At 43.2% G+C, this 16689-nt stretch overlaps 1 protein-coding gene across 20 annotated transcripts in view; it reads left to right on the forward strand.

Moving 5' to 3' along the window:
• NOS1AP (nitric oxide synthase 1 adaptor protein) overlaps positions 1 to 16689 on the forward strand; it is a 298625-nt gene that overhangs the window by 230502 nt on the left and 51434 nt on the right. For 10 of the 20 annotated variants that reach the window (XM_078356150.1, XM_078356154.1, XM_054247632.2 and 7 more), the window contains one exon: positions 126 to 199. In XM_078356150.1, coding sequence (XP_078212276.1) covers positions 126 to 199 — 74 coding nt within the window. The remainder of the gene's footprint in view (positions 1 to 125; positions 200 to 16689) is intronic. The other 10 variants (XM_078356151.1, XM_078356148.1, XM_078356149.1 and 7 more) reach the window with 1 other exon arrangement.

The raw sequence follows: 16689 nt of genomic DNA on the forward strand, positions 1-16689 counted from the left end.
CTCCAGGCCTCTTAGAAGGAAAAAGTCAGGTCAGGAGCAAAATGCGTGTGTTTGCATAAGTATTCGTAGCTCAGTGTGTGCCCTGGTTCTGTAACTGAGGACAAGCCTAACTTATTCATTTACAGCTTCTTTTATTGCAGAAAAAGGAATGGACATGGGATGAGAGCAAGATGCTGGTGATGCAGGACCCCATCTACAGGTAAGAGCCCAGTCCAGCACCCAAGATATCACTGAGCCCCAGAGTCCCCGCTGCCCTCTCCTAGAGCCACCTGTCAGGATGGTGGATCCAGGCAAATTTAAATAAACTTCTTTGCTTTTCTCTTCTGAGACCTGTTGCCTCTGTTAGTTGTGAATACAAGATGTAAATCTGCCTTATCATTCTGGTCATGCTTGATTGCATTAAGGAGGCTGTGGAGGATTTCTGCTTGATGTTTAATTTAAACCTCTCGGTTGTAATTGGAGACCTTGTAAATTTGTGCGGGTGTTGTCCTGACTGAAATTCTATAATTGCATATATATTGATCAAAATAAGAAAACTAGGTTACTCCATCGCTCTGTGCTAACAATTTCCCACAGTTATCTCTTTCACCTCTCTGCCCCTTCAGAAATTAAGCATAGTATAAGAGCTTTGTGAGCATGTAGGAAATCAAAAGTCAGAAATGTATCTCCAGGTCTGAATGTGTTTGTCTCCCCAAAATTTGTATGTTGAAATTCTAACCCCCAAGATGATGGCATTAGGAGTTGAGACCTTTGGAGGTGATGAAGTCACCTTCATTTGGGATTAGTGGCCTTATATTATAACAAGAGGCCCCAGAAAACTAGCTAGCCTCATGATTGTGTTTTTCCCCTATGGGAGAACACAGCTAGAAGGCAGGCCCTCACCAGATGCTGAATCTGCCAGCATCTTAATCTTAAACTTCCCAGCCTCCAGGACTGTGAAAAATAAACTGTTATTTAAAAGCCAGCCATTTTCTGGTATTTTATTTTAGCAGACCAAACTGACACATACCCAGAAATTGCTTTTACAAGAAGACTGGTATGATTCTTCTAGAGATTGGATGGCTGCCATCCATGCGTAATGTCCTGGGCAGAAGAATATCAGATAGCAAGAACATGTAGAAAGCCAGGCTCTCCCAGGAGTCATGACAGGAGTTGAGTCATGGGTGTCGTTCTTGTGTCCTGGATCTCTGCAGACCAAGCCCCACCTCCTTCCTGTATTCCTCACTGGGAGATTGGCCATTCATTTAGGAATTTGGGGATCTAGATTTAGGTTTTGATTTTGTCTGCTTTCAAATTATTGCCATACCTTTGTCAACAAAGTGGATAAAGGTTGGAACTCAATGTGTGAAGCTGGCAGCATGGTGGCCCTGCCTTTTAAAGAGCAGATGTTTGTGAAATAGAATGTCTATTCATTCAAACAAATATGCAGGTGTGAAATACTCATGGCAGGTACTGTGCTAGTTAATTTCCTAGATTACTAAACTAAATGAGTTGCAGTCCCTTGTTCTCAGAGAGTTTTAAACTAGTAGGAAACGGACACATCACTGAGGTATAAGGTAGTATATCTGACAAAATAAATTTCTTCTTCTGCGTTCCTGTAGTACTGTTTAATGTTTTTCTGAAATACTTGTTATAGTGTTTTGTTACTTTTTTAAAAAACAAATGTCAATTTTTTGCCACTAGCCTGTTACGCTCTTGATGGGAAAATCTACACCCTTCTACTCACTTTTGTATATCTAGCGCCAAGCCTGTGTCTGGCCCAAATGAAGCCCTTAATACATGTACAATGGTGGATGGATAAATGCATTGAATTAATATCTGAAAATTAACATAAGTGTTATGGTGATTCACTGAAGGGAACAATTACCTTCTCCTTGAGTGATGAGAAAAGGCTTTAAGAAACAGATTGCATTAGAAGTTGGCTTGAAGAATGTGAATGGGCAGGCCTCTATGATATGCATTTTGTAAAAGAAGAGTTTCTTGGCTTTATTTTTTTAATGCTAGCACCATATAAGGAAAAAAGTGACCTCTTTATGGATGCTGATCATAAGTTTGAGTTCTGCCTTTTGCTGGTTGAAAGAAAGGACTTCCCCAAAGTTTTCACATATCCCTAGTAAGCTGCTGATTTTGCTTATTTTTTAACAGCTTCATTGAGGTATAACTGGCATGCAAAAATCAAACATACTTAAAGTTGAATAATTTGGTGAATAAATCTCAGTCAAGATAGTGAATATATCTATCACCCCACAAGTTTCCTGTGCTTTGTTTACAACCCTTCCCTCCGCATCCTTCTGCCACCTCATCCCCAACATCAGTTCCCACGTTCCCAAGCTACCACTGATCTCCTTTCTCTTATCGATGAGTTTGCATCCTCTAGAATTTTGTATAAATAGAATCAACAGTATATTCTCTTTTTTGGGAGGAGCTGGCTTCTTTCACTCAGCATAATTTATTTTGAAATGCATTCCTTGTCATTGCATATATCAGCAGTTCAGCCCTTTTTATTACAGAGCAGTGATCTGTTGTATGGGTATATCAGAGCTTGCCTAGACATTCGTGTGTTTGTGAACGTTTTTGGTGGTTTTCAGTTTTAGGCCATGACTATCAAATGTTCATTAGGTCATATGGTAGGTATACATTTAACTTTTAAAGGAATTGCCAGATTGCTTTCTAAAGGGATACCACCAGTGGTGTACAAGAGTCCCAATTTCTCCATATCTGCCAATATCTGGTATTGTCAGTCCTTTTAATTTTAGCCCTTCAAATATGTGTTTATTCATATCTCATTGTGGTTTTAATTTGCATTTTCCTAATGACTAACATTAAATATCATCTTTTTGTTTGTTTTGAGTCAGGGTCTTGCTGTCACCCAGGCTGGAGTACCAGTGGTGTAATCATGGCTCACTGTAAAATACAAAAATTAGCCAGGCGTGGTGGCAGGTGCCTATAATTCCAGCTACTCAGGAGGCTAAGGCAGGAGAATTGCTTGGACCTGGGGGGCAGAGGCTGCAGTGAGCCAAGATCACGCCAGTGGTCTGGGCAACAGAGTGAGACTTTGTCAAAAAAAAAAAAAAATAGTTTTATCCAAGTCACTGATAAGGCTGTTGAATACAACAGTGGTAGGCCTGGAAAATAGAGACTTTGTGTTTTTTCTCTTTTATTTATTTTGGATTTCCTTTTCTTTCTTAGTCTACTTATTCTATTGTTTCTGGCTTCAAGGGCATGCTCCATAGAAAAAAATTAACTAAATAGTATTGGAGTAGTTGTACTGTTATAGAAATCACTGTGCTTTTGTGTTTCAGTTTTCCTGCCTTAGCATCCCCTGTCCTAGTCTTATTGATGGACACTGATGGAATTAACATGTTTGACTAAATTAGCCCCCAGGCTGTTTATGTTCCTTGAAATGAGTGACTAGACTAACAAACAAAAATCCTGTTTAAAACTAGTGGAAGTAAATAAATCTGACCTGAAGTCTTTAGGAGCCAGAATGGAAGTAATTCTCCAGTTATTAGTTTAAATGACCGAATTAGGTAAAGTCTCCCAAAAATGGCATCAATTAACATCCAAATAGTGACATGATTAAGAATTAGAAGTCTATTCCAACTTTGGCTTTCTACATTGATTAATGTTTTGATTTTAAGCAAGTAAAAGAGAAATGATTCAGGGCTAACTAGAGAAGGGAAGAAGGGCTGCATGGAGAGGTAATGTGTTTTGTTGTTCATTGTGCTAGGCACTAGGGGAAACACTGGTATATCAGCCTGGGTGCAGTCAGGAGACAGAAACCACATAGTGATGTAAACAGAAGAAATTTATTATGAAGTACTATTAAACTATAATAAAAGAGTAGCTAGAAGGTGTAAAGAGGAGAGTACCCAAGGCAGCACAAACTTGGGAGGTAGACCCCTTCCCAAGATGCCCTTTAGACATTAATGCAGATAGTGTGACTACAGCTACTGATGGCAGAGAAATTTACTGGATTACTTATGTCAGAGCTGGTCCTAATTGCAGAGAAAACAGAAAGCAATCCTCCAGGGCTTGGGTGCAGATGATCTGCAGCTGGTGGCTGGGCACACAAGTGGAGTTGGGGTATGGCTGTGGGTGACAGGCATAGAGTATGCAATATGTGTGTCAGGAGAGCTGTGAAAAACAAACCTGAGGGGTAGGGGAAGGCTAGCAGAGAGAATTAGAGCGTCACTGTGGATGGGAGGCCCAGAACACCCAGTGTCTACTTGGGTGGGTAGTGTCCCAGTGTCCCAGGGATGTGGGTAGGTGATCACCAGACTGGGCTGGTGCTGAGCTTACTGAGGGGCATGTGTTCTGGGCATGCATACCACTGGATGTCCTCATATCCACACCACTGATGGGCTGTGCAGCAGCTGGACCAAGCCTTTTCTTTCTGTCGTGTTGCCCCTCCATTCTCCAGAGGAATCTTAGCATCGTGCTGCTGTGCAAGAGATGTGCTTAAAGGAATTCCATCCATTACCAAAGAGCTTGTATTGAAAGGTAAATTTGGAGCTGAGTAGCAATAAATTGGTACAGGTGGTTACTAGAACACAGTCCTACCCTCAAGGAATATGGTCAGATAGAACTTTACATGTGTTACTTCACTTAATCCCAACAACCCTGAATGGTAGAATGGTAGAATCTATCATTCTCATTCTTAAGACAAAGAAATCAAACTTCAGTGATATTGGGCAACATCCCCATGGTCACACAGCTGTTGCATGGTTAGAGAGCTGTCAGGTACTCACACTTTTGCCCATTTTGTTTTATCTCTGTTCTCAGTGCTATCCACCTTTAAAGGTGCCTCATTCATAAGCTTGTATATTGTTTTTGTTATAAAAATTAAATGTTAAAATGCAGGACAAACTACCTTTTAAGGTAAATGAGGATTTGATAGAGCTATTCTGTGATATTTGGAATTTCTTGGGAAATCAGGATACCCATTTAGTATGTTTCACTTTGTTAACAAACAGGAGTTTAAATGATCAAGATGGGCAAGATTCAGGAAAGATGGGTATTGCTGAGATTCAGGAAGCACATCGAACTACAAGCAAGGTAAACAAGAAATCAGTTCTTAAACTCTAGACTCAGTAATGAAATGACAGAACGTTAAAGATTTTAAAACCAGCTAACGGGGAAAATATATATTGCCTACAAAGAAACAATTTTTTGATGGCAAAAAGCAAATGTAAGACAGAAGACAGTGAATTATCTTTAAGAATATGGTAAGTTAAGTGCTTATCAAGTGCTGAAGCTTAGAAAGTACTCCTTAAATACCTCTTTATTATGGAAGTAAGGTAGAAAAAATCCTGGGCAGCTTTTGTAAAGACTTGGAAATAAATGAAAAGAGCATCCATCCTTACAGGAGAATGAGTAGTTCAGGGTACAGACAGAAGAAAGACTTGCATTTATCAGATAGAAGAGGTGGTGACTTCTGCAGAGCAGTTTCAGTAGAGAGGGGGGGACAGTTATTTAATTAGTTGGTAGTGAAAGAAAGAACCATGGTATGATGAATTACAGCTTAACAATGAGATCAAATAAATACATATTTTAAAAAGAGGAGCTAGTAATGCCCTTATAAAGGGAGAATGAAAAGTTCCTATGGGCATAAAAATGGAAGGTGTTTAAAGTATGTGTAATTTTAAGTATTATTATTTTTTCAAAATGTGCTTATATACAGTCCTGATCTGGGATATATAAGTGGAATCATAGTTATGAGATAAGGGAAAAACTTTCATAATTTAGTCACTATATTGTTTTGTGGGGCCAAAAAGCACTGTCAGGATTTAAGGAGTCTTAAAGATACCTCTCCAAAATCCATGCTGTCTCTCCAAAATCAGAGACCTCCCAGATAGAGATGACTCTGTATCTTCCCTTCCTCCACATCGTCACATGCCCCAAGCTCCAACTCAAATCCTGGAATGGATTCCCTTTTCTCCATTCCCTTTAGATTCCAGAAGGGGTCCAAGGCACAAAGGACCATAAATCAGGGAAGGAGGTGTACCCCTTTCTTTGCTTATGATACATACATGTCTCTTGCTCTCTGTGTGATTTATAAGTGATGCGGTGACATCTGCAGCTTCCCATACTATTTCTGTAAGGATGAGCATCTTCTCTTCCTCCAGCCTCCCATTGCCTGAGGTTTTTGAGCAGCCTCTGCTAAACTGAGAAAACTGATCATCAGGGATGCAGAGGTGGCACAGCCTATAGATCTTTTTCTAACTTCTCATATCATTTCTGGGCCAGCCCATCTGGCAGATATGAGTGTCCATCACTCTAGTCATGAGTCATGTTTCATGTAGAGTTGATGTTTTTATTTCCTCCAGCTTCAAAACCTTTCATTGATAGTGCCTTTTCATACATATGCATGAGTAGGAATTACCCAATTTTATGCATGGAGAATCTTATGAACCAAGAAGGGGAAGGAAATACCATTCATGCTGTCTGGCTTCTGTTAGTTCCCAGGGCTACTCAGCAATCCCTTATTCACCCTGGTAGATGGTCCCATCATAATACCCTTCTCACCTTCTACCTGTCAACCCTGTATACCCTCACTTTCCGTAGGTGACACCCCACCACACTGCTCTGAAATTCCTCAGCTGTCCTCCCCTCCCTTAGGACATCTTGGTGTCACTACCAACTGTTTCTCTGTCCACTGCCTCTCTCTTTTCTGGACCCATCTTTGCTTGTTTCTTCAGCATCTTGAGCTGTGAACTACACTCTGTCTCTCTGTCTTCCTGGACTCCCTCTTTTTCCCTACAAATATGTTCAGCTCTCTCCTATCCTCCTTTTAACCCAGCAAACTCCACCCAAGAGCCCATCTTCTATTAACCCTTCCTTTCTCCCAAAGCCCTGGGTATGTCTTCATCAGGACCACCATCCTGCAGGTCCTCGTGGCCTGGCCTTGCTGTCCACCACTTACTTCACAGGAACGGCTCCCTCCACGTTTACCCACGTGTTCCCCATACCTCCAAACACACAGCACATTCTTCTGTTCTTCTGCATTGCCCTGTACTATCATCTACCACTTCTTATTTCTCCTATGTCTGTTTTTTGCCTCCCTCTCGTTTCTTTCAACTCTACATAGTTATGTGTATTCTTTATCTTTCTGAAGGGAAATTTCTGGATTGTAGTGTTTATTCCTCCTTATAGGGAACAAAAAGTCCCTTGTGCTTAGTGAGTCTCTGTAAATACTTAAAATGGGTGATGGATGAATCTCCAGCAAGGGATTAATGACTTGTAAATCACTGGAGGCATGGTGGCTCCAACTCATATGTACATGTTGGCACATGTGTCCAAGACCTTTCTTTTTCTCTCTACTTCTTTCTTTTATCCCTTCTTTTCACAAGCCATTGCATCCCTGTATGTAGAAAGCACTTGGAATGCAAGACAAACAGAGTGTCTGCCATGTCCTCGAGGATCTCACTGTGACTTCTATTATAGTTTCCATGATGGTTTTTAAATAAATGTTCAGGGGAAGGTGAGGGATAAGTTTTAAAATGATCAAATAATACATAACTCTTACTAAAAATAGTTAAGAGTTTTATAAAGGAAAGTATCCATTTTCTTTCTTCAACACCTATTCCTTCTAGTACTGCTCCACATGCAAATATATTGACACTCAGATATTCTTTTAAAGTCTAATATTCTACATTTAGTTTTAAATTATCCTGTTTTTCTCTTAGTAATGTATCAAGAGCTTCCTCCCACATCTGTACTTAAAGTCTTCCTGTGATGGCTTTGGCTCTGAGAGTTTCAAAGTGAAAGTGATATTTTAGGAAAACCCGACTGGCTTGGAATGCAACTCATCCCTGTCAGTGAGATGGACTGGAGAGATTGCTTGGGGATCTGAGTATAACGGGAAGAGTATCTGGGTCTGGCCAAACTGGGTGACAGCAGTAGAAATGCATAGAAAGAAGTCAACCTTTGGGCTGTTTTAAGCATGGACCATTCAGACTAGTAGTGTCTGAACATAGAGTAAGCGAGGGAGGGAAAGGAGGGCCCAGTGATCTCAGGTTGTTGAAGCTTCATTGCTTTTCCCTTTTCCTTTTCTGAGGGCTTTCTGCCTCTGCTGGCCTCCCATTTGATTTTAAATTCAGTCATCATAAAAAATGGAAATTTGTGCCATGGTAACTCTTAGCATGAACTCCGTGAGGGTGAGGACCATACATGTTTTACTGTTGCATCCCTAGTGCCTAGAAAGATTCTTAGCGTATAGTAGGTGCTCAATAGATGCATACTGCATGGCAAAGCCAGGGCAGCCTTGATTTGCCTGTTTGCTGCACTAAAATGTTTATCTCAAAAAGACGGCTAAGCTGATTTATTCTCTCAGCGTCTTTTCTTTTACCCTTGCACAACCCCTTTTGTATCTAAAGCTGGGAAGGTTTGTCACAGCCCCTAGGGCAGGGAGCTCAGAAGAGAGCCAACAGACCTGCACAGCAGGAAACTGAAAATAGCTACCAGAGCAATCAAAATTAAACTTCTGGATCCGCCTCTCTGGGCCTGGCTTTAGAGGACATCATTTACGCTAATGATGGAAAATTAAATTAGGCCACCTTTAGAAAACTTCACAAAATTAAATACTGTCTACCAGGGAGGGAATTACCCTGTGGAGAAAGTAACAGGGGAGCAGGGAAACCAGGCTGGTCACAGTTCTGCAAAATGATCGGCTGGTGTCAAATTTCATTACTCTGTGCTTCATTTTATTCTTCTTTAATGTGTAAAGGGAATCAGTATAGAATTTGTGCAAAGCATTGAAGGATCTCAGAAGGGAAAGTGTGTGTAAAATAAAACAAACACTTTTTCCCTTGACTTATCTCCCTGCTACCAAATAGGAACTGGCCTGGGAGTTCATTCACATGTTCTTGACCTTTTCTGGGATACGAATACCTTTGAGAATCTGGTAAAAAAAAATGTATTTTCTCCATAGAAAAATATTATTCTTACAAAGTTTTGAATTTTAGGAGAATTCATGGACCCCAGAGTCCTGCAGGTTTATGAATTCCAAGGTAAGACTCCTTTTTTGCCAGTAAGTGTTGTATGTCATTTTTGAATATTTGCATCTAAAGCTGGGAAGGTTTATTATTGGCTGTTCTGCTTCTCAAGTAAGAGTAGGAGGAGAAAAAAACAAACCAATCTAACTTTATTAATGATTTAATGTTTGAATGGTTAATAAATTTTACTTACCAGCCAAAGAGGCATTTGCATTTTGTTAGAGGAGTTTTATTATCTAAAACAAACCAGTCTCATGCTGGCGAGTTTCAGATTATTAAAGGGAAGAGGATTCGCATAGGAGGGGCCTTTGTGTTACCACCAGTGTCCTTGAAATCACATGGACAATGGGGATGGACTAGGGCCTGGGTTTTACATTGACGTGTAAGGACCATATGATGGCCCAGGGTCAAGGGCCATTGTGTGACCAACCCTAACCCCGAAGGTAAATAAAGATTGCTTTTGATTTGGAGCTGTGGCCCCGGCTGACAAACCTTTAATAGTAATAGATAACCTCTGGAGTTGTTGTAGGACAGTGTCGTAGCTTACCCCACAGCTTGAGCATTTTGCACCAAACACCCATCTGGAAACAGCTGCAGGTCAGGTACAGTGACTCACGCCTGTGATCCCAGCACTTTGGGAGGCTGAGGTGGGTGGATCACAAGGTCAGAAGTTCGAGACCAGCTTGGCCAATATGGTGAAACCCTGTTTTTACCAAAAATACAAAAAATAGCTGGGCATGGTGGCACACACCTGTAACCCCAACTACTCGGCGGGCTGAGGCAGGAGAATCTCTTGAGCCTGGGAGGCGGAGGTTGCAGTTAGTCAAGATCATGCCATTGCACTCCAGCCTGGGCAACAGGGTGAGACTCCATCTCCCAAAGAAAGAAAGAAAGAAAGAAAGAAACTGCAGCAGTGCCCTGTCCTCTGGTCTGGTTGGGTAAGCCTTCCATGACTTCCTTCTTGTGTCCCGGCACAGTTGGGAGGAAGGATGGTGATGTCATACCTCTGAGAGCACAATCACACTGTGAGCCTCGGCTTCCTCTCTGGCAGCAGACCTCAAACTGGAGAGGTGAGGATGACTGCGAGGTCCAGAGAGTTAAACACAAAATTCGGGAAAGATGGGGTGGGAAGAGCTGGGTTGTCTGAGAGTCTCCACATGCCTTATCAGCAGACCCTGAGACCTGGCTTTTGAGGAGTTACAGCCTTTCTCAGTTGCTGGCAGTCATCACGATTAAAACCATCAGCCATCAGCACATAATTGATTAACTGAGGAGTACTCCGTATTTGGCTTACCATTTCTGCTTGTCAAATTCTTATTTATCTTTGAAAGTTTATTTTAAATAACACATGCACCAGGAATTCTTTCCTGATTTTATCCCATCCCCACAGTGGGGATCTAATTTCTGTTTGTCCTTGGGACCCCTAAGGTGCTATATAGCCCTTAAGTTCATCCTTTTATTGTAGTTTATCTGTCATATTTTTTATAGGAACTATATCTTATCTGTCTTTGGGGCTGCTTAACCACTGTCTGTCACACAGTAGTGCTCAATACATATTTATTCAATGTAATTGATTTCTTAAACTTTTGCACAATTCCCAGAAATTAATTACACTCATTCTGTAGACTTTTATTCAGGACTGAGTGGCTGAATGAATGAATCAACCTACGTATAAACATGTGTTGAGCACTGAACACAGCCCATATGTGAAAGTATTTGGGAACAGTGACAAAAAATGTTAACATTAGAATGTCAGAACATATGTTCTAATAGAAGATAATAAGCAGCACACAAATAATACTAAAAAGACAGCATTGCAGTTGAGAACACTGAGAAACAAGAATTCAAGTGACCTTGTTCAGCTTTGCTCGGGAAGAGAGCCCAACACCTCTTGATGTTGTGGGTTTAACCACTAAGCAAGGCTGCCTTTGGAAATGTATACCCTCCTTCCTCTGGTTGGCCAAGGATGCCAGTCCAGTCCCATTACTGCTGTGCAGTTAGCTCTTTGCTTTAGGGCCTGATTGTCTTTTTTTGTGGATTATTTTGGACTTTCACCTCATCTCTTGTCTCATTTGTTGCAGTTTTTGCTGATAATTCATAATGATCAGGAGGCAGGTGGGAGAAATGAATCCATCATAAAGGGTAAATGTGTTCATCTTGTTTTTATTAATTGCTCCAATAAAAGGTTTTTTGGAGGGGATGAGCAAGAAGAACCTCAGAGTGGCAGCCCCTGATGGATGAGATCTGCACATGAGCTCATTGTTTCTCACTGTCTCCCGTCAGCACATAATTGATTGTTGGAGATGGTCCTGACTGCTGGGGAAGGTGAGGTAGTACAGGTGCATTTCCTTCCAGAGTTGGAGCAGCTATCTAGGCGCTGGGCCAGTGGTGTGTCCTCAGACTCACTGTTAAAAATATATAGAGATGGGTACGGTGGCTTGAGCCTGTAATCCCAACACTTTGGGAGGCAGAGGCAGGCAGATCATAAGGTCTGGAGTTCGAGACCAGCCTGACCAACATGGTGAAACCCCATCTCTACTAAAAATACAAAAATTAGCCAGGTTTGGTGGCATGTGCCTGTAATTCCAGCTACTTGGGAGGCTGAAGCAGGAGAACCACTCAAACCTGGGAGGCGGAGGTTGCAGTGAGCTTAGATTACATCATTGTACTGCAGCCTGGACAACAAGAGAGAGATGTATATACACATGCCTATACACACATGCACATACACACATCCTTTTTTTTTTTTGTATGTGTATATGTATGTAAGAAGAATTTTCTTAGTAAAAGAGTTAAACCTAAATTTCTCCCAATTGCCTTTGTTCACTCATGAGAAGGACAAAACCCTAAGGAAACAATTTAGCCTGTCAAATGCCTCAGCTGATGAAGGGGAGTTTGAAAAGTTAAATGTAAAAGAGAGACTGCAAGACTCATAAACAGATCTCAAGAGAGCATGTTGTATTCCTGGCCAGGCCTCCCCACCCTTCCAGCCCTTGTATATCTGCATGCGCCCCATCCCTCATGTCCTGAGAGCCAGGAGGAATTCACATGAATCTCCTCTCTAAGAAAATAACAACATAGTTTTGATTTCACATACTGTCCTTTTGATCCATGTCACGTTTCTAGTTTCTTCCTATAAGAAAGGGAAGTAGCAGATGGGTGAAATGCAGGTCTGGGGCACTTACAACAGCCCTTGCTTTTTATCAGGAGGTTTTACTAAAAATTAACCTGACCTCTTGCCTTAACCAGCCCCACTCCTACTTCCACATCAAAACAGCATTAGCACATCGCAGGGAAAGGCTTAGCTACTTCAGAAAAGTCACCAAAATACTGCCTAAGAAAGGGAGAGGGATACAAGCCAGGGGTAGGACTGGCCCCACCTTAGTGGCAGGTTCATAGTTGGTGCCCTCTCGAACCCCAGGCAAGCTCCTCTACTTGTACCCTGCCTTCTGCTGTTTCTGTCTGTGTCTTGAGCCATTGTTTTCCCTACAGTTCCCCCAGATCTTGAGGCTGTTTCTGTTTTGTCCCTTATTTTCTAGCCTATAAATAGGCTCAGGTTTTGCCATCCTAAAGAGGTGCCCCTCAAGCCTACCATCCTGTCTTGCCCTTTCACTGCCAGATGCTTTGGAGAAATTGCACTTGCTACCTGTATTTCCAAAACCTCATTCACTTTTCAGCTCATTATAATTGGGCCTCCGGAGCTACTCTGCTGAGACTGCTCTTGCTAAGGCCACCAGTGATGTCTTAGTTGCAGAATCCCTGTTTCACTTTCTGTCTGCATCTCATTCAGTCTCTGTGAAGCACTTAATGCTGTGGGTCTTTCCATCCATCTGGAGACTCTCTCCTCCCTCAGCTTCCATGATGGTTTTCTCTTGTTCCTCCTTGGATCTCAGTGTCTTTTCCTGCTCAGTGTTTTTCCGCGCCCCCCCCCCACGACCCCGATTCCTCCTAGTATGCCCTCCATTTAAATGGGTACTGGTTTTTGTTGTTTGTTTGTTTGTTTCTGAGATGGAGTCTTGCTCTGTGGTCCAGGCTGGAGTGCAGTGGCGCCATCTCAGCTCACTGCAACCTCCACCTCCCAGGTTCAAGCAATTCTCCTGCCTCAGCCTCCCAAGTAGCTGGAATTACAGGTCCCTGCCACCATGCCCGGCTAATTTTTTGTATTTTTAGTAGAAATAGGGTTTCACCATGTTGGCCAAGCTGGTCTTGAACTTCTGACTTCATGATCCGCCCAGCTGGGCCTCCCAAAGTGCTGAGATTATAGGTGTGAACCACTGTGCACAGCCAAATGAGCACTGTTAATGAGACCCTCTCAATGAGCCCCCTTTCTTCTTCTTGCTCTTCAGGGGATCTCATATTTCCCATGGCTTCAATCACCCTCTAAATCCTAGTGACTCTTAAGTCCATGCTTCTCTGCTCCTACACTCCATCCCCTCCATCCCTTATTTCCAATTGCCTCTTAGGCAAATCCATCTGCTTTTGCCTTCTCAAAGCAGAACTGTCCAGAGCCACACTATTCTTCTGCCTTCCCTGTCCTCTAGTTCTTTTTTCCTTCTGTAGCCCATGACCCAGTTAATGTTTAGCCCTTCCACCAAGTTACACAGCTAAGCATTGTCTCCTTCCCTCTCATTATCACACCCAGAGAAATGACTCTTGTGTTGACCTGTTGTACTCATGGTGGCTGTCCCTGCCTTCATTAGGCCTCCAGCATTTCTTGCCTGGACTCAGGGCTGGTTCGTCTGGCTGCACAGACTGTGCTGTGCATCACTCCAGGTATGCCATTTGGGGCCCTGTGCCCAGGTGCCTTGCACTTATTTACCAAACTATAATTCTCACAACAGCTCCCCTGTTTGTAGATGAGAAACCTAAAACTTGAGCACTGAAAGACTCACCCCGTAGCTCACAAATGTAAGCAGCAGAACAGGGATTTGAGTCCAGTTCTTCTGACTGCAAGCCCCAGGTCCAGATTCTGTTGATTCCCTCAAACACTTCGTATTGCAGTAGGCTCTTTGTGGCCTTCCTTCTGCCCCTGCCCTCCTCCAATCCATCCTCCACACCGCTATGACTACCAGCCATGCGATCCCCCTGCTTTAACTCCCGTCCTTGCCCTGAGCCCATGAGGTGAAGTCTGAGCTCTGTAGCTGGGTTCTCCACAGTCAGCCCTAACCTCCTTCTGTCTCCATCTCCCACCAGTTCCTCTGTATGCCCTGCAATCCCTGTGCCTGGGCAAACTGTGCCACCTCATAACCTCATGCCTTTCCACATGCAGTTTCCATCGCAAGGGCTCTCCCTGCTCTTCTGTCTCTGTGATGGATAGATTTCCATTGTCCCAGATCAGCTCCGCACCCCGCCCCACTGTTTTCAGTGCCCAGGGAGGCTGGCCTGTGTAGACCTGTCCCGAGAGCTCCTGCCAGGTGGCGCACAGCTCTTCCTCTCTCAGCTCTGGAAACTGCTTCCTGCCCTGCCTCTTTGGACTTGGGTGCTGAGGGCTCCCAGGGACACAGCACTGCCCTCACCTTTGTGAACAGTCCTATATTAGACTCTCTTCAGCTTACTCACATTATCTGTTTTCTGCCAGGACCCTGACTGATACATTCCCCACCCCAGGATACAATCCTGCCACCTCCCACGTTGTCTTCGAGATGCAGCTCAGGCGGCAGCTCCCCGTGCGCCTTCCCAGTTCCCACAGGCAGCTGACTGCATCCTCCTCCGCATTGTGCTGGCTCCATTCCTCTGTCTGCACTTGCCACACCCTGTCAGTACCCCCTGAGCTCCTCAGAGCAGGCTCTGAAGCAGGTTCAGCTCTGTATCTTGGAGAAACCAATATGGGGCCAAGGGAAGGGGTACAGAGTAAGATGTGTGTTTCTTAGAAGAGAGGTCATGTTGGACCACCCCAACACCTGCTTTTGAGTGGTGGGGAGACAATGAGAAAAGAGCTTCTGGCATATAGCAGATAGATGAAGATAATAGGAATGTTCAAGCAAGGACTCGCCTCCTTCACAGCCTTCTGCTCACGTTTCTCCACCCTTTGCCTTCCAACCAACCCCTCCCCACATTTCCAAAGGAAAGATACAGGACTTTCAAAAAGTGATTGGAAATTGAAATGAGGTCAAATATGAATGGATTCATTTTTTCCCCACTTTGTTTTAAGGTCTGCTAGTGGTCTGGAAGTAAAGGTACTCAGTCCTTTAAAAAGCAGCAACGTGGATGCAGCTGCAGGCCATTATCCTGAGTGAATTAAACAGAAACAGAAAACCAAAGACTGCATGTTTCTACTTATAAATGCGAGCTAAACAATGGAAACATGTGGCCATAAAGATGGAAACAACAGACACTGGGGACTCCAGAAGGGGAGAGGGAGAATGGGGGATAAGGACTGAAAAAGTACCCATTGGGTACTATGTTCACTGTTGGGTGATGGGTTCGACAGAAGCCCAAACTCCAGTCTTATGCAATATACCTGCCTAGCAAACCTACACATGTATGACCCTGAATGTAAAATAATAAAATACTTTTTTAAAAACACACAGAAAAGAAAAAGACACTAGATTGTGATTAAAAGTGAATTGTCCCAGGCTAAATCAGAATGGCTTGGACATTGCCCTGAGGGTGGGGCAAGTGAGAATGAGAAATGCTGATGCCTGGGAACTGCTCCCTTTCCTACCTCTCTGGACTTCCGAGTACACACAAGCTCCCAGCAGTGACTGGTCTTATCTTCAAGTCCTAAGAGGGAATGCCTTCAGGTGAGTTCTGATTCGGACTTCCTCTTCCTTAGATACAGCATGAGGTAGGCAGGTCAGAACAATTGGAGAAATAGAAATATTAGGAAGGAAAAGTATCTGGACCTGCCAGGCAGGCATGCTTCCAGCCCTGGGAAGCTTGGGGGAAGGAGGTGGATGCCCTTTCTTCATTTCCCATCATGGCACATGGGACTCCCCACATGCTGAGCAGGTTGCATGAGGCGTGTGGAGTTAGAGTCAGGTACAGAGGGAGTTATGTTGTAATCCCCAGAAGCTCAAGTGGGAGCTCAACTGCCTTCAAAAAACAAGATGTGCTTATGATGTAGCCAGGTGTGGTGGCTCACACCTGTAATCCCAGCACTTTGGGAGGATGAGGTGGGCGGATCACAAAGTCAGGAGTTTGAGACCAGCCTGACTAACATGGTGAAATCCTATCTTACTAAAAATACAAAAGTTAGCCAGATGTGGTGGCACATGCCTGTAATCTCAGCTACTCAGGAGGCTGAGGCAGGAGAATCATATGAACCCAGGAGGCAGAGGTTGTAGTGAGCTGAGATTGCACCACTGCACTCCAACCTGGGCGACAGAGTGAGACTCTGTCTCAAAAAAACAAATGTGTTTATGATGTGTATCATATTCCTGGATTGGTTTATTTGAAGGAACATGGATGGAAAGTAGACAATCAGTCAGAGATAACAAAGAAATCCAGCACCTCTTACCCACGTGTCCCCTGAAAATCTTCCTAGCATGAGAATGAGGTAAGTCCATTCTCAGGGCAATGTCCACGCCATTCTGATTTAGCTTCTTGGTGACCATAGAGATGTCTATGAAGACATCAAGGACTTGGAAATATAAGACGAAGAAAAAAATCCAGGGTTTCTAGGTGGCATAAATGTAGCATATGACCAATTTCTAAACTAGGCATAAAGAAAACAATAATAATACAGTTCATT

Source organism: Callithrix jacchus, chromosome 18, assembly GCF_049354715.1.
Source record: "Callithrix jacchus isolate 240 chromosome 18, calJac240_pri, whole genome shotgun sequence".
Taxonomy (NCBI): Eukaryota; Metazoa; Chordata; class Mammalia; order Primates; family Cebidae; genus Callithrix; species Callithrix jacchus.